Here is a 24,767-nt window from a genome sequence, read left to right as displayed (position 1 = left end):
TTTAACGTTGAATATTATTTATGATTTCTACTAAATTGTCTGTTTTAGGTCAGATCACGTAAAAGGTAAACCGACTATTCTGGTCAAGTAAACGGATTAAACCGTCTGTTCGATATAAGTACTACATCATATTTTCTACATTAGACGAAGGGAAGAGGATTAAACCATCTATTCTATATCATACAGTTAGTTTCATGTCAGATCAGTTAGTAGATCAAAGAAAAGGAACGAACAATTAATTCCGTATCAGATCAGGGGAAATGACTGAACAGGTAGTAGATCAAAGAAAATGATCAAACAGTTCGTTCCATGTCTGATCAGGGGAAATGGCTGAACAGTTAGTAGATCAAAGAAAAGGGTCAAACAGTTCCATTTCAGATCTGGGGAAATGACTGAACAGGTAGTAGATCAAAGAAAATGATCAGACAGTTAATTCCTTATCAGATCAGGGAAATTACTGAACAGGCAGTAGGTCAAAGAAAAGGATTAAACAGTTAGTTCTATGTCAGATTAGGGAGAAAATGACTGAATAATTTTTGATATGTCAAATCAGAAAGTTAAACTGTTTTTTTCTTTTTATATATCAGATCGGGTAGAAAGGGTTGGACCGTTGGTTCTTTATCAGATTTGGTAAAAAAGAGGAACCTGGGGTTTATTGATTTATAGAATATTCAAATGATCGATGTTTACTTTTATAAATTACCTTCAGAGTATGTCAGTTCGTAAAATTCAAATATCTGTATCATCTTGCGCCTGAAGATCTTAAAATAATCGACTTGAAATTGAAAAGTGTGATTATATAAAAATGTATTATTTTCATGTGTTGTTAATTTTAAATTATTCATTTACATTGATGTTTTCACTACAGCTATGAAAGTTGGATATATAAAGCTGACATATGTTATGAAAAACAACTGTAAAATCTATTTTATTGATACATTTTGAATGTGCTTTAAATCAAATAGTCCATTCCTGGAGGGACTGATAACGCGGGAAAAGATTATATCTGGAGTGGTTAAGATGGGAAAAGAAGAACATTGGGATCTTGGGATTAATAACATATCATGTAGGAAAAATGATGTTATACTTAACATTTACCATAATGGACGTGAGAGTGAATGTTACAGTAACACCGAAGATTTCTTACTTCCATATCAGGTTTGATTAAAAGTGTTACAGTAACACCTAGGATTTTGTATTTACCATATCAGGATTTATAAAAGATGTTACAGTGACACCAATGATTTCTTACTTACCATATCAGGCTTAACAAAAAGGGTTATATTAAAACCAAGGATTTCTTATTTCCCATATCAGGCATAACAAAAAATGTTACAATAACACCGAGGATTTCTTATTTACCATATCAGGATTTATAAAAAATGTTAAAGTAACACCAAGCATTTGATATTTACCATATCAGGCTTAACAAAAGGTGTCACAGTAACACCAAGGGTTTCTTACTTACCATATCAGGCTAAACAAAAGGCACTAGAGTTACACCAAACACTTGATATTTACCATAGCAAGCTTGACAGAAACACTGCAATAATACCAAAGATTTCATACAGCATGTTATACTACCAGATTGATAATATTTCCCAAAGGGGGCTTGACAGAGAAAATTACAATATTGTCAAAGGAAGCTGTAATTTAACATAGCGATCTCCATATAAAATGTCACAATGCTTCTGGGAAGTTGCTATTTCCCATAGCGTGATTGATGTTGTGGGGGGATTTTAATATTACCTGGTAATTATTACTTCCCATAACGAGCTTTGTAAAGATAGTATTATAATATTATCATGAAGCTATCACTTACCACAGCAAAACTGTTTGTGGGTTTGTTGGGTTTCGCTATCTGCGCTAGCCCTCCTGAATACTGAGGTGATAGACTAGAAAGAAGATAGCTGGTCAAAATCACCCACTGACAACTCTTGAGCTACTCTTTTACCAACGAATAGCAGGATTGATGGTAATATTATAACGCCCCGTGGCTGAAAGGGCGAGTATGTTCGGTGACGAGATTCGAACCCATGACCCGTATTTTGTGAGTCGAGTGCCCTAACCACCAAGCCATGCCCGTCATATAGTAAACTTAATAAAAGGGCTTAGAATATTACCAGGTGATAAACTGGGTGACATATCACTGAATAAAATGAATAGATTATTCTAATCTGGTAAACTGAGTGACATATCACTAAATAAAGTGAATGGACAGAGTGAATAAATCATACTAATATGGTACAATGGGTGACATATCAGTGGATAAAGTGAATGAACATGGTGAATAAATTATGCTAATATGGTAAACTGGGTGACATATCACTGAATTAATTATGCATGAAAATTGACTAAAGATTTAAATTTTAAACAATAAAACATTTCGTAAAGTATCTAAGTTTGAGTGCATGTCTGCTAAAGCAGTAATTTCAAAAGAAATTAAAATCCTTAATTTTATGGAATATTAATCAAAACATTATTATTAGATAGGTTAAATTAAGGCCTTCAATTCTGGAAAGGTTTTACGTTCCTGTCAGAATTGACTGCAATTTCGTAAGTTGTATTTGATAGTTTTCAAAATGAACTCATCAAAATTAAGTTCAAACTAACTGGGGACGCATAGCTTAAAGCATTAGTTTTAGGAATGATCAACTGTAAGATTAATTTATAGATAAATTATACGTAAACGATACTAGTTTAGGATCCCTTCCCCCACCCCAATAACAAAGGAAAAGAAGAAAAATCCTGGTTAAATATGGGACAGGGGATTTTTCCCCCAAAATAAACAAAAAATCCTGGTTAAATATGGTACAGGAAATCTCTCCCTCCCCTCCCCCCCCAAAAAAAAATCCTGGTTATATATATGGGATAGGGGATCCATCCTCCTCCCCTCCAAAAAAAAAAGAAGAAGAAAAATAAAACTATGGTTCAAGCAAAAGCTTTAGGAATAACTTAAAGGAATACTAGTAAGAAAGGTATCTGAAGAGGCAGAGCCTACACAGTATCGAAACTTAAAAGCTTAAAAGTTTGAACAGCTTTGGAAAGGTAGTTTATTCTAATAAAACAAAAAACAATGAAATAGACAAAAGAACAAAAACAAGACGATGTAAGTGTTTCATAAAATTTATCTCTTGAAGTTTTTGTCCCCACAATGGTCACTTACCTGTGTGAACATTGTGGTGAACTCCAAGATGTCTAGGTCAAAATATATAGTAATGGAAATACTTACGGAAATACAAGAGCGACACACGTACAGGAGACAAAAATTAAAAGGTACAAAACATTATCACAGAAAGCAGGAAATAAAAATAAATAAGATATACAATCCAAAAGTGTTTTGTATGCGAGCCCTTTGTTTTACACACGGCATTTACACCTTGTTTTTATACTGCCATACATTTGATTCCAAATGTTTTGTTTTACTCACAATTTATCAAAATCATCTGGTCATTTTCTGGGCAGGCCATGGTTGCGAGTGTTCCATCAGTCTCGTTACTGTCAAAATATTTCACCCCATTTTCTGTATGCTTAGGCTTAGGATTATTTTTTTGTTGAAAGACGAATCTCCACCCGAGTTTATGAAGGAATGGTATGACGTATCACAACCTACATGTGCTTGTCAGCATTCAATGTGCCATCTCTTTTATGTAGATCACCCACACGTTGGCTGAGACAGTTCCATATGTGTACTGCATCACTGTAGTTATTGTAAACTAACTATGATACCACTTGGTTTCCACTGTCGAGCAAACTGTCATTGAGTGTTTCAGAACAAATCGAATTTGAATTAATCTGTAAATATTACTCTTCTCAACCTTTTCTTTTTCCACTGTTTGTGGTCTGATGCTCATTTGGTTTGGTGACCTCTTCTCAGCAGAATTTTTCGAGCAGCTGACCTCCAATGAGACCACTTTATGCTGATGTTTATATTACAGTTTTCTATGAAACATTCACACACTTGTATGTACACAAAGGCTATTGGCAAGACTTGTAGTGGCCGTCGTTTTCTTGCAAAAAACATGACCCTGAAATACTTAACAATAATTTTAGAGGCTTTCTGTTTTCTACCTCGACCAGTTTCAAGTACCCTCATCAGTTTGGTTTGGTTTGTTTCGAATTTCACGCAAGGCTACACGAGGTCAATCTGCGCTAGCCGCCCCTAATTTAGCAATGAAAGACCAGAGAGAATGCAGCTAGTTATCGCTACCCACCACCAACTCTTGGGCTACTCTTTTACCAATGAATAGTGGGATTGATCGACACTTATAACACCCTCACAGCGACCCTCAGATTGCGAATCAAGCGCCTTAGCCATCTGGCCATGCCGGGCCTAATTTACTGTCAAAAATGAAACTGTCAAGCATGTTAAGTAGTTAACCCTGGGTCTTCAGGACTGCAGCCCAGAACGACAAAGACTAAGCCGCACTAGGCCTGTCGAAAGAGAAAATTTTTTGAAGCTATGACTGGACACAACGCTACTACTGGGAATAGTATGACTACATGTATTTTTATAAGTTTGGTACTGGTGTGACAGTTTCTGATTGGTTAGATGACAACCAATCACAGTGTAAACTATCAACAAGTAACTGTACTCTGGTGTAATTTATTTTTACTCAATAAGAAATGTTACTATTCCATAGTATTTGTCATTTATACTTTTTTTTCTCGCAATTTTCGTGATTATTTCCAATACTCTATTTATTTCAGAGAGAAACCTAGATTCTTATTCCAGAATGACGTAATACATTATCAAACACTCCTCCCTCAGACAGTGTCAATATTACGATGATTAGCTAACAATTATTACTTCTACAACGCCGATTTCGATACTCTATAGATCTCACTCCAAAGCCACAAATTATGTAAAATAATGTAGAAAACAATAACTCTATTTGTTTGATGTTTAAAATAATTTAATGATTTTATGTACTATTGTTTTAGACGAACTTTTATTTAAGATCACGAAACATTAACTACGGTATTTCCACTCGTAAATATTTGTTACCTGTTATAAATCACTTAGATACAAGTCTAGTTTGCCCATAAATCAGCCTAATTATTTTAAATTTTAAATTCTAAATAAAAAGCACAATCAAAAGAAACCATAAAGAAAGTCGGAATATAAAACAGGAACCCACGTGATTGATTAATAGGACGCAAACAGAATTAATGAAATGGGATAAATAGATGTAAGAACCTAGTTATATGATATAGAAAAAGTGAAGACGATAACGTTATTGCGTCAATGAGCTTAATTTCATTCTGACCAATGCTAGAAAACAACACATTGTTTTTACGGTGCGAGATCATGACGTAAGCGAGAACACCTAGAAATACACTGCTATATATATATAACTCGATACAAAGCTTTCATCGGCCTCTTAAGGTTTCTTGGGGAATATTTACCATGGTCTAAATGCACACTGGATATTCGCAGAAGATGTTGAAAAAATGTGACCGTTTACTTCTTTTTGTGAACCCTTGTCAACATTATCTGGATTGCAACTGTATTAAAGCTAGGGTCTTCTCACGAAACATTAATTCCAGTCTACTGAGGATATATACCTGTTCAAACTGTCGATAAGAGAGACCTTGTTCAGAGTTTTGATTCACTTTCAGAAGTCTTATTGGTAAGTAACAACTTCTTATAAAACTATGCTTGTTAGTATCACGTATAATTAACACTGAGTTAAGTAGTTTTCAATAAATACGCTATTTCCATAAAACGATTCACGTTCAGACAAAGTGTGCTGCCTATTAAACATACAAAAATTGCTCAAACTTCTGGATTTCACATTAGCAACGTAACCATAAATAATGTCAATATAAATATTATTGGAATATATTGTTATTATTTCATGGAGTTTTATTGTATGTTAACTAATATTAGGCTCAGTGCATGAAAAGTCAGATCTTTTATTGGTTTTGACTTTCAACGTTTGTCGTTTGCTTTCAGATCAGTCAAATTTGGTCCCTGTAAGATTATGGTTACAGATCACCCTAGTTAAAGTTGTAAGACTGCTATTACAAAACACCATAAGCTAAATATCCTTCCCTGGAAATTTGATGAAAACGTTTAGAGTATTTTGTAAGCCATCAACTGTAGCTCAGAGTACTGTACTTCATAACCTAGGTTATCACCAATAGTTTAATCTGTTTAAAGGAATTCAGAGCTACTAGTTGCAAGCCATCAATTGTTGCTGTGGTTACTGTACCACAGAAACTAGGATATCATCAGTAGGTTCATCTCTTTATGAACCGAATCCAGAGCTACTTATTGCAAATCATCAACTGTAGCTGAGAGTACTATACACCAGAACCTAGGTTATCACCAATAGGTTTATCTGTTTAAGAAAGTAATTCGGAGCTACTAGTTGCAAGCCATCAATTGTTGCAGTGATTTCTGTACCACAGAAACTAGTTTATCACCAATAGGTGCATCTGTTTATGAACAAAATTCGGAGCTAGTTGTTGCAAACCATCAACTGTTGCTCAGAGTACTGTCATTCAGTAATAGGTTTATCTGTTTATGACCAAAATTCGGAGCTACTTGTTACAAACCATCCAGTTGCTAAGAGTACTGTACACCAGAACCTAGGTTATCAACAATAGATTTTTCTGTTTATGAACTAAAAGTAAAACACAATAAGCAACACTAAATAAATTAAAAATAATTACTTACCTGTGTAAATGTTCTTCTTTTTTTTTGCGGATAAATTTACCTCATGCTCGTAAGACATTTACCATAACAAGACGAACAAGTAGAAACTTCTGGGTCTAATACATAATAAAATATGTGGGATGTGGAGTTCTGGCGTCACCAGCAGTCAAAGTTAATGGAAGCTGAAACAGTGTGTATAAACGGTGTACGAGAAGGTGCTGAAGAAGAAACTACCCTGTCAAACAAGCTGTTGCCGATGTTAGCTCTGACTGACTGGAGCTTATGTCTTTTTCTCAGTTACGTAATCTGGAGTAATCGATCCCTGAATGCTCTTGCGTCATCTCCAATCAGAGGAAGAAAGATACAGCGGTGTTGTTCACGTGATACTCGTGACCATCTTCGGTTACACCGCAACGAAAGTCCTGGATTGGCTGTTTATCAGTATAATGTCCGTCCATTATTAACAGCTGTTCATTAAATTACAGAGAGTGAAGCTCAAGTCAGTGAATTTTAGGTTGAAGTCTTTCTAGGTTGAAGTGCAATTTCAAAATTGTTATAAGCTCATCACGAAATGTAAAAAAAAAACAACAACTAAAGATACAAAGCAATCACAGTCAAATTGTGATTGAGATAATACAGTATGCTAAAGTCTTACATTTTTTGGCATTAACGTTAGATAAATACGTATCTGAACTCTAAAACAACAACATATTTCACTAAGCCTAAACAATGCCTATCCTTTATGACAGTAACTCGTGAGCCATTTACGGTAAAAAGGTTTTGTTGTTTCTCTAAATCATTAAGTTTAAACAGTGCTCAGCATTGTATCAACAACTCTAAGCATTTACGGACAAAAGCGTTATTGTTTCGTTAAATCAATAAACTTAAACAGTACTTTATTTTTACAATAGCGTTTCACGAACTACTTATAAACAAAGGTTTCATTGTTTCGTTAAATCATAAGCTTAAACAGTACTCATGCGCTACGAGAGCAACTCAAGAACTACTTGCAGACAGTTGAATTAGAGGAATTATTGTTTCGTAAATAACTACACCTAAACTGTACTTGCATGCTACGACAGCAGCTCACGAACTACTTTTAAACAGAGAAATATTGTTTCGTAATCATTACACCTAGACTATGCTTTCATATTACTACAACAACTCGCGTCTGAATTATCTTCATAACAATCTTAGCACAGATGTGTAGTTTAAACATGTTGTTTTCTATGAAGTTATTTGTAATATTCTCTATCAGAATAGCGTTATCGTTGCAGAAGAGTCATAGAAACATATAATAATTATTGACTTCCAAAAAAATGTTCTCTTTCGAAAGGCCTAGTGCAGCTTAGTCATTGTCGTTTTGAGTTACGGTCCTGAAGGCCCAGGGTTAACTACTGAACATGCTCGACACTTTCATTTTTGACAGTAAATCAGGCCCGGCATAGCCAGGTGGTTAGGGCGCTTGACTCGTAATGTGAGGGTCGCGGGTTCGACTCCCGATCCCACCAAACATGCTCGCCCTTTCAGCAGTAGGGGAATCATAATGTGACGTTCAATCCCACTATTCGTTGGTAAAAGAGTAGCCCAAAAGTTGGCGGTGGGTGGTGATAACTAGCTGCCTTCCCTCTAGTCTTTCACTGCTAAAGTAAGGACGGCTAGCACATATAACCCTGTGTAGCTTTGCGCTAAATAAAAAAACAAACAAACAAGAGAGTAAATCCTGCTATTCGGTTAATAGTAGCTTCTGTTTGGTTACCCTCTCCCTCTAGTAAGTAGTTTTAAATGAGGGATAGGTATGTCTAAACTTAAACCTTTGAACCTGAATGCTTAGCCTATGTGTCGCCATTGAAGTTAAAAATATCAACATATCATTTTTTACGTCGACATGATGGAAGAGAACACTAATGAAAAGACTGTTAAAAAGAAAAGCTAAACATCTGTGATAATATACTCTCAAAGGTAATGATAAAAAACGTATTTAAAAAACTACTAGTATTACAAGTGTGTATAAGAGCTCGTGCTAGCCATCCCATGATGATTCAGGGTGAATATTGAAAATTCGGGGTTCGAACACCCTAGCGGACACGGTACAGACAGACTATGTATATTTCACTTAAGCAAACAAATTAACGTCATGTTGTTCATACTAACTGTTGTCTCACATTTTTAGTGGTAATTATTCCTACCGATGCTTTTCATGTTTGTACAATACAGTGGTCAGCTATATACTTTAATTCCATTCTTAATGGCAGCACGACACACTTTAACATTGTGTTTAATAGCCCTACACCGAAAACTGCACAAGTTTGGTACGAGCTGTTAAACTGGTTTATTTCCTACTAATAACTGGTTGAAAGCTACTCTACTCAGAAGAAAATGGTTACTAACCTTGAGAAGGACACTCTAAAAAGTACTAATATTGCAGTGAAAGTCGAGATAATGAAATTTCTAAAGTCTTCGACAAAGAGGGGAAATCTCCTTATTACAAAGGAATGATTTCAATGTGTAGACTTTCCGCTCACTTCCCGCTTCCCACTTTTAGCCGGTAATATAACAAGGTAAATGTAAATATCTTCGATGTTTACAACTTAGTGAACTGATGAACTGAACTGAATAATTAATTAATTAATAATAATTAATTCATAAATACAATAACAGGAACTTTTACATTAAGCAACAATAACAAATCAGGAACACCTCCCCCCTTAACCATATTAATATTTTATCCACTTAATTTTACTAAAAAGCTGCCCCCCCGGTGGCACAATGGTATGTCTGCGGACTTATACCGCTAGAAACCGGGTTTCGATACCCGTGGTTGGCAGAGCACAGATAGCCCTTTATGCTTAACAACAAACAACAACGCCACCTAAAAACTTGTCCTCATCATCACGAATCTGTAACTTTCTCTGTAATTTAAATGTCTTTTCGAATGTAACTTGTACCTGATGATGACCTGATACTATGGATCGAAAATCAAAATCTGCCTACTGTAAAAGATGCTGTTATTGTACTTTGGAGTTAATCTTCAATGTTTACATTATATAAATGTTACAACAGAACTTTGGTGCACGTTCTTTATACGGTACTGTCGTATAAATATTGAATAGATATGTTGTAGATTTTCTAGTAGTTCATGAATTACATTCCATAAATCGTATTTAGATATATTTTTTAATCATATATATATATGTAATTATATTGATGACGTGTCATATATTGTATATATATTTTTGCCTTTTTATCCATACTGTTCTGAAGGTGGAGATATTTTTTATTTTGTTTGTAATTCTGCACAAAGCTGCACAATGGGCTATCTGTTCTCTGTTCACCACTGGTATCGAAACTCGGTTTCTAGCGTTGTGAGTCCGAAGACATACCGCTATGCCACTGGGGGGAGGGGGGCAGATGAAGAGAAGTACGTCTTCTACAGATATTAATCTGGAGAGTATTCTGTGCATTCTACAGGATGTGTGTCATTCTTTCTCCAGATATTCTGGATCGTCTCGAGTGCTTTCCATAAATGATCCTTTACATGTTTTCTCATTTACTCTAGAGGTAATAATGTGGATGGTACTTCTTGTATTTTACAGGTAACTATAGTTTTTTGTAATCTGTTTAATAATTTGGAAGGTATCTCCTTTATTTCGTTCATAAATATTAAATTGGTATTGATGTATTCTACAACTAACAGTCTTTAAGTCAGTAAACCCAAACCATACTACAGAGTTACAACAGCAACTAGCGAACTACTTAATAATAAATGTCTTATTGTTTCCTTAAATCATAAGAAGGGAACTCAATGTATTATGTTGATAATATAAAGATGATATGTTTTGTACTGTCACCATAATAATCTGGAGGTTTCTCTTGTTGGAAACATTTAGAAAATTTCTAATTAATTCTAAAGATAATCATTTAGATGGTGTTGAACAAATTCTCCGTTAAAGATACCTAAAAGATTACTTAAATGTCCATCTTAAGATAATCTCCGATATTCCGTTGCTAATCGCTTATTATGATAGAATATCACTTAAATGTTACGGATGATAACTTCAAGAGTAACTTATGAGAACTTGAGGGTATCTTGTGTATCCTGTAAATACTAATTTGGAACACTTTCGTGTATTATCCAGATAATATCAGTGCCTATTAAAGGCAGTCATTGGGGGAAACCATTTGTAAAGTATGCTTGTTTTTAATTTTACATACAATCTCAGGATAGAAGATACTTATCTAGAAGCCATCTCCCGGATTGTATAAGTTACACGGAACATTATTGTGGAAGTTATTTTGTGAATTGTATACACTGCTTGACTAAATCATTAAGACACCCACTTTTCCATGATAACAACTTGAACTATATGGGCTGCAGACTTCACATGGTTCCAAGTGTGTCTTGTCGATTGCTGTCCATCCATTAAAGAGTATGATGAAAAACTGATTCACGGATGCCAGTACAGGATTAATGTAAAGCTGATGAATGTACTGGCTAAGTGAGACTTCTGGTTAATGTGAGTGCAGTGGGTTGATAGATTGTCTTCTTGAGAAAGTCTGTCTGTCAGACTGGAAATGCTCTTAGCTTTTATTCGCCATCCTAAAAGATTTAATGAGCTTTTGCAAAGAGAACATTCCCCACACCAAAACGCCATCTCCAGCAGTTTTAACTATCAGAAAACTTCGTAGTGGTTTTTGCATAGCTTCACTCTACCCTTAGAACATAACAGAGTGAAATGCGTCTCAAAAATCACATCATATGCTTCCAGTTATTAAATGTCCACATTTTGAGCTATAAACACCATAGAAGCCGTGATTTCCTGTTAGTGGGATTCTTGAAAAATGAATTTCATAAACAATCATCCTAAATAATACCTCGTAAGTTCTAGAGATTTTCCCCCAGAAAGTTTCACTCAATTAAATATGTATATTCGTTAAAAAAATAACTGAAATAACAAATTAATTGGCAAAAGCGTTTTAAAGAGGATTCATTCAAGTATATGAACATTATAAGTATATAAAGTTTGTTTGTTTGTAATTAAGCACAAAGCTGCACAATGGGCTCTCTGTGCTCTGCCCACCACGAGTATCAAAACCCGGATTCTAGCGTTGTAAGTCCGCAGACATACCGCTGTGCCACTGGGGAGCAACATTATAAAGCCTGGTACGCCAATTTTATAAGTTGGATTTTAAAAATATTACCTCAGTTTTTATATGCTATCCATGAACAGTGGATAATAAAGACCCTTCAGTAAAAAAGGCAAACCTCTATAACATCAGTTATGACGTGCTACATCTAGAGTCAATATACGTAACTATTGTTCACGTGACCTCGTGCATAATCATAATGGCGGATGTGAAGAATCAAACCACGACTTTAAGTATTTGATTTTCAAAAGAAAACTTTAGTCTAAGGTAAGAAGTTGAATTTTACGTCTTACAACATACCAACGACGTATATTTCCGCTATAGGCTTCGACCACAACTGTACGTCACTGTTCCAGTACGCTCGTTCTTTAGTACCATTGTTCTAGATAATACGCCACTGCCTGCTTAATCCTTGCCGAGCATGGTTTATTTAAAACCTTATGATTTTTCATGACATTAATACTAATCAGCAAAAACCGCATTCAAAGTTAAGGTGGCCGTCTTACCCAACCTTTCCCTGCTGATAGAGGGTGAAATTCCTCGAAACTTTGCTTTTAGTATCCTTCTTAACTCTTTTTAGTGACCTTTGTATACTTGTAATATATTGTTGTTTTATCGTTATTTTTCTGTTTCTTTAGGGATAATTATTGAAGATGTGAGGCGCTGTTAGCATGATTTCATGTATTTCTTCTTATTTCTGAAGTTTAAAAGTTTTTTCATGTGTGATGACTGAAAGAAAAAAGATTAAGTCTGATAAACAGTGCAACCTCCAGCCCAGTTGTACTTTTGTGTATTATATGTGAACGACACTTGGATTTTTGGTTTAGCTGCTAGAATTTTTCAAAGAAAATATATAAGGAAAATAATTGCTCTGGTGTTGCGTTCTCATTATTGTAAGTTGAAATTAAAGCACTGATTGTGTTGTTTCTGTAAATATAATATATATATACTATTTAACGTAAATATATATATATATAGGGAGAGAGATTTATTAAGAACATGACATGTTTGAAGTTAAGCACATAGCTACACAATGGGCTGTTTGTGATCTGCCCACCATGGGTATCGAAACCCGGTTTCTAGCGCTGTAACGCTGCACCACTGGAGGGGCATTAATTAAGAAAAGGTTATATATAATCGCTTCCTGCGACCAGATTTCCCATATTTCGCTTTTTAGTCATATAAGTTCTAAACAATTTAATATATAAATGAAAAATTACAAAATTTGAAATGGATAGCAAAGACAAATAAATTACCATAATAATTCTAGCTTTGCTTCATAAAATAATTTGTTTGTTTTTATTTCACATGAGCTATCTGTGATATCCATCTCTAATTTAAAAGTCATGGATTAGAGGGAAGTCTAGTCAATACCATCCATCGCCAACTCTTGCACTGCTCTTTTACCAAAGAGAAGTGGGATTCACCGTCACATTATAAAGGCTGAAACGGCGAGTATGTCCGGTGACCTTTAGATTGCGAGTCAAGCGCCCTAACTACCAATCTATGTCAGTCCGTCTATTCAAAAAACTAACAGCCTATGTCATGCCGTTTCGTCAAAAGCTGTTTATGATCACGAATCATATTTCAAGTATTTTTGTTCGATGATGTTTGTTACACGGATAACGCTCTAATTTCATTAACTGTAGAAGTTCAACGTGTTTATAATAACAAACAGTCAATTTCCTTAAAGAAGTAAAATAAAACCAAACGAACGATAGCTTAATTTGATTATGTCAACCAGTTACAGTTTTATATTTCTTTATTTACTATGATCTTTTTGTTCCTATTTTCTAATTCTCGAATATTCTACCAGTTCCAGAAAACATTATTTCGATTAATCATAACACAGATATAGTAATCTTACCACTGCTCTATCAACGTATCAAGAAGGTGTATTAACTAAGCTGTACCAGCATATTGTGTCAGCAAAATTGCATCAGCGTTTTCACGAGCGTTTTATATTATCTGTCTTTTTACCACCAGCTTCCTTTAAGTAGCGCGTCATATCAGAATGTAGTATCGACAGTGTTGTATCACCGTGTTGTATCCGTGTACATTTATCAGTTATGTTCTGTATATCAGTGGATTGTATCCGAATTTTATACCATTTAAATTGACTGGCTACTTTATTAGAAACCACAAAAATGTATTTATATTTGCAAAATGCTGATCATGTGATATATATATATATAAGGCTTTTATTTGATCCTTATTAATGCTGAGCTGCAGTCATACGATAAGCAGCCAACAAGCCAACGTGCAAGAGCAAGGATCTTTCCGACTCTCAAAGGGATATGAGAGGTAGTGTATCGTCTAGTAATTCTAAGTAGGTATGAGAAAAGCAAAGAAGAACGTATAACAATATGTACAGACATATTAGTGGTTGAGACGATATTTATACAACCAAAGTGCGGAAACAACAAGTGTTATAGTGTGATATAGATTAAGCTGGTGAAGTGTAGTTCAATTCCGCCATATCACATAACGTTTCTTTGGCCGACTGCTCAAAAGCAGCTACCATCAAATTCTGTCAACAATATAAGTTTCAATAAAATATATCTGTGATTAAGAGAGACTGTAGCTGCCAACAACTGATGACTCACCGAGAGGAAAGTTTATTGAATAGGTTCGTATAGTGTAAAAAATATTAGAATTTCCATTTTACCGATATTTTTCAACGGTGATCATAATTCGACATCACCAATCATCTCATGTACAGGATATTACAAAACCTGCTGACAACAAAATTGAAAGCCACTTATCTCAAACATGACTGGAGGTCTGTGCTCTAGTATGATTAGCTACATACACACATTCTTAGCGGCACGGCATGGCCAGGTGGTTAGGGCACTTGACTCGCAACCTGCGGCTCTCGGGTTCGAATTCACCGAACATGCTCGCCCTTTCAGCCGTGGGGGCGTTATAATGTGACGGTCAATCTCACTATTCCTTATTAAAATAGTAGCCCAAGAGTTGGCGGTGGGTAGTGATGACTAGCTGCCTTCCATCTAGTCTTTCACTGCTAAATTAGGGACGGCTAGCGCAGATAGCCCTCGTCTAGCTTTGCACGAACTTCCAAACAAACCAAAAAACAAAGCCACTCATTCTTATACTAACGGTACAGTGTAAATATAGAGAAAAATGAAAGTGTCATTTCTGGACAAGGTTAATGCATTCAATCAAAACACTGCACTGTTCTTTATATCGTCAATAAAGAAACAATCATCTCTTGCTATGACTATAGAAGATGAACAGGGTGTGTGTGTACCACATTTTAGTGATCTTTTATCGTGATATCCTGGTGCGTTATTGATGTGTATGTAATGATCAATCAATACTGTGTGATTCTAATTGACAACTGAATCCTATGAAGTCTTGTAACTAGTAAAATGGTACTTGGAAAAGACAGATGTTCCTTATTACAAGAGATGTGGCATCCATTGTAAGTACTATTATGGAAAAATCCTTATTCACTGTCTCATAAGTTCCTTTAGTCAAGGTGCTTCTAATTAATTATTGAAGGGATTGCTACGTCTAGAAATCGTTAGACTTCTGATATAATCCACTAGAAAATGTAAAGACTGTTACTGAACAAAGCTGATCTGAATGATCAAAATCCCTTTGCACTGTCCGAGCTAAATGCAAACAAGCACTTCTCCCTTTCTACGTTTAGTATATTTAAATTTGGCAAGATCGGGCTTTTTTTATATGGGTGTCAGAGTCAGTGTGTTTAGACGAGTCTCACATGCACCCTCTCCCAATACCACAATAAACTGATGACTACAATATTGACATTTAGTTTAGACTTGTATTTATCCTTGAACAAGTGCCTCATTTATCTTTGTCGTGATTTTCTGCAACCCTAACTCTGACTTAATCACATGGCAAAGACTTTGGAAATTGCTTTAGTTCCACATGTTTATAGTTTGTTTTTGATTGTTTTTTTAGTTTTAATTTCAATTACCATATCTTACCACCATTTTGTTTAATTGTTTCGTTTTTTTTTATTGTCGTTGTTGTTGTGAAGTACAAAGCTACACAATTGGCTAGCTGTGCTATTTCTATCGCAAGTATCGAAACCCGAATTTTAGTGTCATAAACCAGAAACATTATTGCTAAATCATCGTATCATACCACCACTTTGCATTTGTATGTTTATGGAATGTAGATAACTTCTTTATATCTATTAATCTCTGCATCAACTTTTCTAGATATATATATATATATCCACTCATTTCGTGACTGGTATGTTCAGTAAGCCTTGATATTAATTTTTATTAACGTAAAAGGCCAGGTGTTTGTGATTTTACCAAAGCCTGATCTTAAATCCCGTTTTATATATTCCTCAGTTTTACTCTGGGTCAAAGAATCTCTTTAACTCTGCTCTGACTTCATTCCACTTTCTCAGCCTATTTGGAGTAACATGTGTCCCAAGATCCAGCTTTGGTTTGTCCATAATGATGAATAACATCAACACATACTGTTGATTCGTTCAGCTTTTCCATTGGTTGCATTGTTGAATCTTATTGGCAATTGCTAGCTGGTTAATTCTACAGTTTAATTGGTAGATCACTAGCTTATAGAGTGTGGAATTCGAATCCGATGCAGAGAAATAAATAAAAACACTGAATTACCACAAAAATTATACCATGTCTGTACATTGAAAAACGGGCTGCAATAATTTACTTAACCCACATACTCGTCATGGTTAAGCACTTCTTCATTTCGTTAACTTTCTTAGCCTACTCGAATGTTAACCCACATACTCGTCATGGTTAGACAGTTCTTCATGTCGTTAACCTTCTTAGCCTATTCGAATGCTAAAAACCAATAATCAAATGAAGGAACAAATTTTCCTGGTTAGACACAAAATATCAAAGTTAAAGGACTATAATTACACCGCTGTTATTCTAAACTGTCAAATAACTTAAAATTATGGACATGAATTATTCAATCTCTAGATCATATATGACAGCTACAGAGTACCACCCGGAGACTTTATCTTTCATTTTGTACTAATTCCCAAAAAACAATACAAAAAAATTATCATTTAAGAACAATCAATATATCATGTAGTAAAGTTGGAAATACAACACATTATCAATATGTAATTAAGTACAAAAGAGGTGCTCTTAATCAGCTATCTTTTTGTCAGATTTATACACAAGTTTAGATGCCAGCGAAACAGCTCGCAAACAATTTTTATTTTCACAACCAATCTTTTCTATATCTACCTGCACAGCTGCATACGTCTGTGAACTGCTAATTTTAACCATTATAGTTCTTCTAAGCCCTACAAGTTTAAATTCACACGATTCTCAGTATAATTTTAAACTTAACCATACAAAACTAGCTGTGAGTGGCTCAAAGTTTAGACGTGGGTGTGAGTCGTGTAATCAAGAACGTTGTTACAAAAAAAAAGAAACGAAAGAACCTTAAAATATCGCCTGCTTTCACTTTACAAAAGATAGCGACTTGCTTATGAAAGCAAACAATTATCAAATGTTATAAACAATTAAAATTTATCGACACTTAGAAACACATATTGAAGATGTATTTAAGGATTTAATTATTATAAATGTTATAAACATTGAGATCAAACATGATCTTAGACGTTATACAATTAAAGCGAGAGAGGACAGGGATTGTGGGCCAGTAAAGTACATTATTGTGTCGTTGAGCTTAAAAACTTGTGTGCAAAAAAAGATATATTTTGAATAATGGTAGATTGTAATGACATTAAAATCGTGGTTAAAGTTCCAAATCACTGAACAAGAATTTTATGTTTTTGTTTTCATTTGGATGTAATACGAAGGTTGAAAGAATATTGGTGAAGGGCCAGAATTATGACTGTAAAGCTAGTTGTGACTCTTCACTAATGTAACTTTCTAAAGGCCAACAAATCTTTTGTGCCAGAATTATGACTGTGCAGCTAGTTGTGACTCTTCACTAATGTAACTTTCTAAAGACCAAGAAATATTTTGGGCCAGAATTATGACTGTAAAGCTAGTTGTGACTCTTCACTAGTGTAACTTTCTAAAGACCAACAAATCTTTTGGGCCAGAATTATGACTGTGCAGCTAGTTGTGACTCTTCAGTAGTGTAACTTTCTGAAGACCAAGAAATACTTGGGACGAGGATTATGACTGTAAAATTAGTTGTGACTCTTCAATAGTGTAACTTTCTAAAGACCAAGAAATATTTGGGGCCAGAATTATGACTGTAAAGCTAGTTGTGACTCTTCAGTAGTGTAACTTTCTAAAACCAAGAAATACTTGGGGCGAGGATTATGACTGCACAGTTAGGTATGACTCATCACTATGTAATATTTGACATCAGCTAGTCCTTCATAAAAATATCTTATACTTAAAGACCGAAATTGACCTACACTGTAAATACTAGAGATTACTTTTACATAACGAGTAGTAGCGGCATATTTACAGAGTCAGTAGTGGTGTTTACATTGATAAAGTCAGTATCAGAGTTATATTTTTAGAAACAGTAGCAGTGATTACATTTGTGGAGTCAGTAGCGAAGATCACATAATCATACACAGTAGATATGAATACATTACGGACCTAACAGCATGAACATTCTAGTCATGAAGTAGATATCATGTATATATATAATATCAAGCAGAGAGGGTGTTTTCCACTTGTTTAACCGAATCTTTGTTTGTAGACAATGAATAAGCTACACACTGAAAAATGGTGTTTTTATCTTAAACAGCTTAAAATTGATAAGATTATGTATACGTTTGTTGTGGGATTATATTGTATAAATTATGACTACTACTGATAAATAATGCTAGTGAAAACAACTTGAAATAATACGTTAGGAAATAAGAAGCATTACGATAAAATTCTATTTTCTTCAGATAGTAATTTGAATAAAGAGAGTAAAATAGTCAAAACAAAAATATATCATCCTATTTAAAGGTCTACTCAGATTGTTTTAATCCAAATTAAAAATTTGCTTAGATCGTGAAATAACCAAAGTTAAATTAATGGGAACAAAAAATAAGAACCAGGGAATTAATTTATTTTCAGTTGTGCTTTGTTACCAGACTTGTTTATAATGGTATAGATCTGCCTAGCTTTGTGTGCGAGACCAAAACCAAAACCGATTTATGATTAGTATATCAAAACCAGTTATGTTGTTTAGAAGCTCAGAAATAAGAAAGAAACATATTTCAGAAGTAATAATTTATTCATTTGTCACATAACTATCCACGTTATGAAACCTTAAATACGTGAAACAGGAAAAGTTGGTACAATCAGAACATAACAGTCCAATCTACTGAGACCTATGGGTAATGCAATTTAGAAATTATTACATAAATAACATGATTTTAAGAACTTGATGGAATTGACAGATATCTTTATGTAAGTTTCAAAACAACTTAAAATGTTTTCTTGCTAGATTTGCAAATGTTGTTTTACATACAAACACACACACACACACGTGTATCTGCTTTTGTGTCCGTAACCAAGTTATATATCAGTCTTTACACGTTTTTTGACTGTAACATCACAATGTAAGAAACTGATTTTAAAATCACCATATAGAAAATTGACTATAATATCACAATGTAAGAAACTGACTGTAACATTACCATGTAAGAAACTGACTATAACATTACCATATAAGAAACTATATGTAACATTATCATGTAAGACACTATATGTAACATTACCATGTAAGACACTATATGTAACATTACCATGTAAGAAACTGACTGTAACATTACCATGTAAGAAACTGACTATAACATTACCATGTAAGAAACTATATGTAACATTACCATGTAAGACACTATATGTAACATTATTATGTAAGAAACTATATGTAACATTACCATATAAGAAACTGACTGTAACATTACCATGTAAGAAACTATATGTAACATCACCATGTAAGAAACTGACTGTAACATTACCATGTAAGAAACTGACTATAACATTACCATGCAAGAAACTATATGTAATACCACCATGTAAGAAACTGACTGTAACATTACCATGTAAGAAACTGACTATAACATTACCATGTAAGAAACTATATGTAACATTACCATGTAAGACACTATATGTAACATTACCATGTAAGAAACTGACTGTAACATTACCATGTAAGAAACTATATGTAACATTACCATGTAAGACACTATATGTAACATTACCATGTAAGAAACTATATGTAACATCACCATGTAAGAAACTGACTGTAACACCACCATGTAAGAAACTGACTGTAACACACCATGTAAGAAACTATATGTAACCTTATCATGTAAGACACTATATGTAACATCACCATGTAAGAAATTGACTGTAACATTACCATGTAAGAAACTGACTATAACATTACCATGTAAGAAACTGACTATAACATTACCATGTAAGAAACTATATGTAACATCACCATGTAAGAAATTGACTGTAACATTACCATGTAAGAAACTGACTATAACATTAACATTTAAGAAACTATATGTAACATTACCATGTAAGAAACTGACGGTAATATCCCCATGTAAGAAACTATATGTAATATCACCATGTAACAAACTGGTTGTAACTTTCGACATAAATGTACATCTAAAAGAATACTAAACAGAACTACAACAAAACTTAGAATGGTAAATATATAATCAGGGTATTTAAAAAAATATTGAGTTTGCACAACTTAGCGACCCTTGTGATTCTTGTACAAACGTTGAGACTATAATCTGCTGACTCAGACTACAGAAGTCAAGAGAAAAAAAAAGTAATCATTTTGGATTGCTAATTATAAATATTTAAGTAGTAAAGAATATACTTGGTTATAAAAATATCACATTTCATGATCATACAAATTTTTAAAATGTCACTTTCGTTTTAAGATCTCTATAAACTAAACATTTTCTTTACACTGAGTAAATTTTTGTGGTAGCCAATAATCAATATTTTTTCATTTATTTTCTCCCAGGTTTGAAATAGAATTACACGTTTATTAGTGTCTTGTCCGTAACGTTTGATAAGCTGTAGTTTGAGCATGCGCATAAATTAGAAACAGACTTCATGGCTGTTTCATTCAAATCCATATATTCAACTCTAAGTCGTACTTAGATAAAGAAATTTCTGGTGATTGACTGAAAACCAAACTACCTAGTTCGAAACTAGTTTTAAATATCGTATACTGTTTGATTATTTGTAAAATTTAACAACGCTAAACCGGGTAGATTAGTTTTATTTTACTATAAATATGATCGCAGAATATTACAAGTCCTCGTTAGGAGAGAAATCTATCGTCTTGGAGTCGCTTCTATAAAAAAAAAATAATCCAAACTTTTCAATTGCAGAACATATTGTCAAATTCGGTCTTTAGATTTTCAGTCAAGAAGCGTCACTTTCGACCAATAATTGACTCTACAGAAAATGAAATTGCTCGTTGTTTTGAGTTGTTTTCTTTTTCTCTGGACAACTCTTGTCTATTTAGCAAGCTCTCTTGCTTCTCCTCGGCTGAAGCATGTTTGGTCCCACCTACTTCTTTGAAGGCTGAGCCTTCTCGATGAATTCCACTGAGGGCTATTCTCGTTATATCTCTCATAACGCTGCCAACATTCGAGAGTTCAGCAGCAACCGGAGAGAGTGCAGGCGAGGAATTAAACTGTGTAGACTGGAAAGGAAGTCTTACTCCAACTACTCCATAGATTTCCGGTTCAGAAAAGCTCCGTACAGGAGCGAGTAACGTGTGTGGCTCGTAAGGAAATGGTACTGATGACTCTAGGAAATTAAGACTGGGATGAGTATGATTCAAAACACTTCTTCTGGAACATTTATGATAGGCTTCGCTGTTGTTATCTACCAGATTGACGGTGGTGGTAAGTAGAGTTGGCACGGGCAGGTGACTCTTGTGTGGGTGATGAAAGGCATGTTTTAGGTAATCAGAAGGTTGAAACCCATACCCCCCTGTCCATGAGGCACATCCTACCACCCCCATGTGCTGGTGTAACTGAGATCTTCGTTCCCTTTCAAACATGACTGCCTCTAGTTCTCGGTCAGCAAAGCATCGTCTTTTGCGCATACGTTCACTTATATAAGGCACCCCATCACGGAGAAGGTCACCAGAAGAGGTAAACGGAAAAAAACGGGATCTGTAGTCTAGGGGGAGGAATGTATTTCTTATAAACAGATTTTCATTAGGTTTAAAATATAGTTCGTTTTTAATTTTTTTTAGATGATGGAATTGAATTAGTAACTTTTTGAATGCAAATAAAAAGTACGATTGCCTTTACGAACTTCACTGTTTTGTTATTTGTACTTGATTTGTAATTACACAAAATAAATAAAACTTTACCTACTTAAACATACATAACACACTTCCAGTTTAAACACACATAAGAAAGTTTTTTCAGATATAAATATATATATGATAAAATTCTTCAAAGTTGAACATACAGCATATCCTATTTAAATATACAGGAAAAAGTTTACCTATCTAAATAATAAGAAATTACGAGTGAAAGTAAAGAATAATGTGTCAAACAACTACATTTCCCATATCCAGTATCGACGAAGCCTTTCCCCCAATACCATGGCTCAACAGGCTGGCTGGTATATAAGAGAAACAGCAATGGTACAAGCACTATTTATCATCAGTTTTCATGAACAATGACTGTTATAAGGTAAACGTACAAGAAAAATAAAAATAACAAATCACTTCCAATTTAAATATACAGGACAAATCACTTCCAATTTAAACATACAGGACAAATCACTTCCCATTTAAACATGAAGGATAAATCACTTCCAATTTGAACATACAGGACAAAGCACTTCCAACTTAAACATACAGGACAAAGCATTTCCCATTTCAACATACCGGACAAAAACATTTCCTAGTGAAACATACAGGACAAAACATTTCCTATTGAAACATACAGGGCAAAGCACTTTCTATTTAAACATACAGGATAAAACATTTCCTAGTGAAACATACAGAACAAAGCACTTCCCATTTCAACATACAGGACAAAACATTTCCTAGTGAATCATACAGGACAAAACATTTCCTATTGAAACATACAGGGCAAAGCACTTTCTATTTAAACATATAGGATAAAACATTTCCTAGTGAATCATACAGGACAAAACATTTCCTAGTGAAACATACAGAACAAAGCACTTCCCATTTCAACATACAGGACAAAACATTTCCTAGTGAATCATACAGGACAAAACATTTCCTAGTGAAACATACAGAACAAAGCACTTCCCATTTCAACATACAGGACAAAACATTTCCTAGTGAATCATACAGGACAAAGCACTTTCTATTTAAACATAAGGGCAAAAACTTCCCATTTAAACATACAGGTTTGTTTGTTTGAGTGCTTGTTTTTAATTATGCACAAAGCTACACAAGGGCTATCTGTGCTCTGTCCACCACGGGTATCGAAACCCGGTTTCTAGCGTTGTAAGTCCGCAGACATACTGGGGGGCAAACATACAGGACAAAACATTTTCCTTTTTTTTTCAGGATTAAAGTCATTCTTTAGGCCAATCGATGCGTTTCTTTTTTCAGGGTTAAAGTCATTCTTTAGGGCAAAAATTTAGTAAAACGATATCAACTGCAGCTAAGAATTTTTTCAAACTTATTTTGCTTTCATCAAGATTAATAATAGTGGTTGAAAACGGATACAGATCTTATGTACCGAATGTTAGTTCTCCATATATAACAATAACCATGCATTATTTCTTAACCGAACACAGAGGGGGATTGACTATCACATTTATAACACCATACACTTGAGAGGGCAGAGCGTTCTCAGTGACATGTTGAGACTCAAGTTATGACCATTTCAACTGTCATCTTGACACACTGCCCATTAGGTCACGCTCAACTCTAGGTGGATTCAAATACACCAAATTGTAAAAGTTTGTGAAATAGAGTTGTTAACACTAGTTAACGAATGAGAAAGGTAAATACACCAAAACAATATGAATTCTTACTTTGAAGAATTTCCCTCGAAATTGAACTCTTCTGTAAATTTCGTAGATGGCGCTGATACATTTTTTTCTGTTCCAGTAAAGCTTCGGCATTCCTCAGCTTCTCGCTGGTATCTTTCCCTTCGGCGGCTTGTTGTCTGCAATGAGAAAAGTTAGTTATCTTCGGAAAGGATATCATTAAACCAAGCTGCCCACTAGAAGTTCGAGAGGGTAATATAATTTTATGAATCTTCATAAGACGCGATCACATGTTTTCTTCGTTATTTTATGATTGCCAAGCTTGTGTTTACATTCCTGGGATTTTCCAAATAATATTACATTAAAGTCAACAAGTCTTAGCACTTGTAACTAACAAACAAGCTTATGTAAAGAACACTTCACTTGATATCCACAAGAAACAGATACTGACGTGAGCACGTGCTGACAGAAATTGATGCATTATCTGTTAGGATTTGTACATTTATCTCTACTAGTCTACCTTACGAAATGTATTTTAGTTCTCACTCAAAATTTAAATTTTTAAAGTTAATTTTCTCTTTTATGGACGTTTAAAATTGTTATTTAGCTTCAATTACGCGATACTTTATTAGACAGATTAGGCTAAAAATCAATGTTATGAAACCAAGCAGTTGTTATAACATTTCTACGATTAGAAGTTTTGTCCTTAAATGTTGAGGCACGAAGCTATACGCCTTTAACAATGAAACATTAATAACAATGAAAAAAAATCATCTTACGCTGAATTCACATGCTAAATCAGCTCCGACCAAATCTTTGTTTAAAATACTCTGAACTATCTATACTATTATTCTGCTTGTTTGTATGTACAACCGTTACGCTTTCTGACCAAGAATCTGCTGCATAAGCATGCGTAGTTAGAAAGTTTTCCCAAGAAAAACCGCGCATGCGCATTATTCACTCGACGACAAAAAGTCTGCCTGCGGCAGAGAGCTGCAAAG

At 34.4% G+C, this 24,767-nt stretch overlaps 1 protein-coding gene and 1 long non-coding RNA gene across 2 annotated transcripts in view; both read right to left on the bottom strand.

Annotated features, from left to right (window-relative positions):
• LOC111085712 overlaps positions 1-6,921 on the bottom strand; it is a 56,220-nt gene extending 49,299 nt beyond the window's left edge. Inside the window, exon 1 of the long non-coding RNA XR_002610519.1 lies at positions 6,686-6,921. This is a non-coding gene — a long non-coding RNA (uncharacterized LOC111085712). The remainder of the gene's footprint in view (positions 1-6,685) is intronic.
• A 14,281-nt stretch (positions 6,922-21,202) lies between these two features.
• The window catches only part of LOC106459156, a 29,893-nt gene continuing 26,328 nt past the window's right edge, over positions 21,203-24,767 (bottom strand). Inside the window, exons 3-4 of the mRNA XM_013918750.2 lie at positions 23,812-23,945; positions 21,203-21,960 (exon numbers count right to left, since the gene is read on the bottom strand). Of these exons, the coding sequence (XP_013774204.1) occupies positions 21,203-21,960; positions 23,812-23,945 (892 nt within the window). The remainder of the gene's footprint in view (positions 21,961-23,811; positions 23,946-24,767) is intronic.

This window comes from Limulus polyphemus, unplaced genomic scaffold, assembly GCF_000517525.1.
Source record: "Limulus polyphemus unplaced genomic scaffold, Limulus_polyphemus-2.1.2 Scaffold569, whole genome shotgun sequence".
NCBI lineage: Eukaryota > Metazoa > Arthropoda > Merostomata > Xiphosura > Limulidae > Limulus > Limulus polyphemus.
The sequence above is the reverse complement of the archived record's forward strand: the minus strand, read 5'-3'. Positions and strand labels throughout refer to the sequence as shown.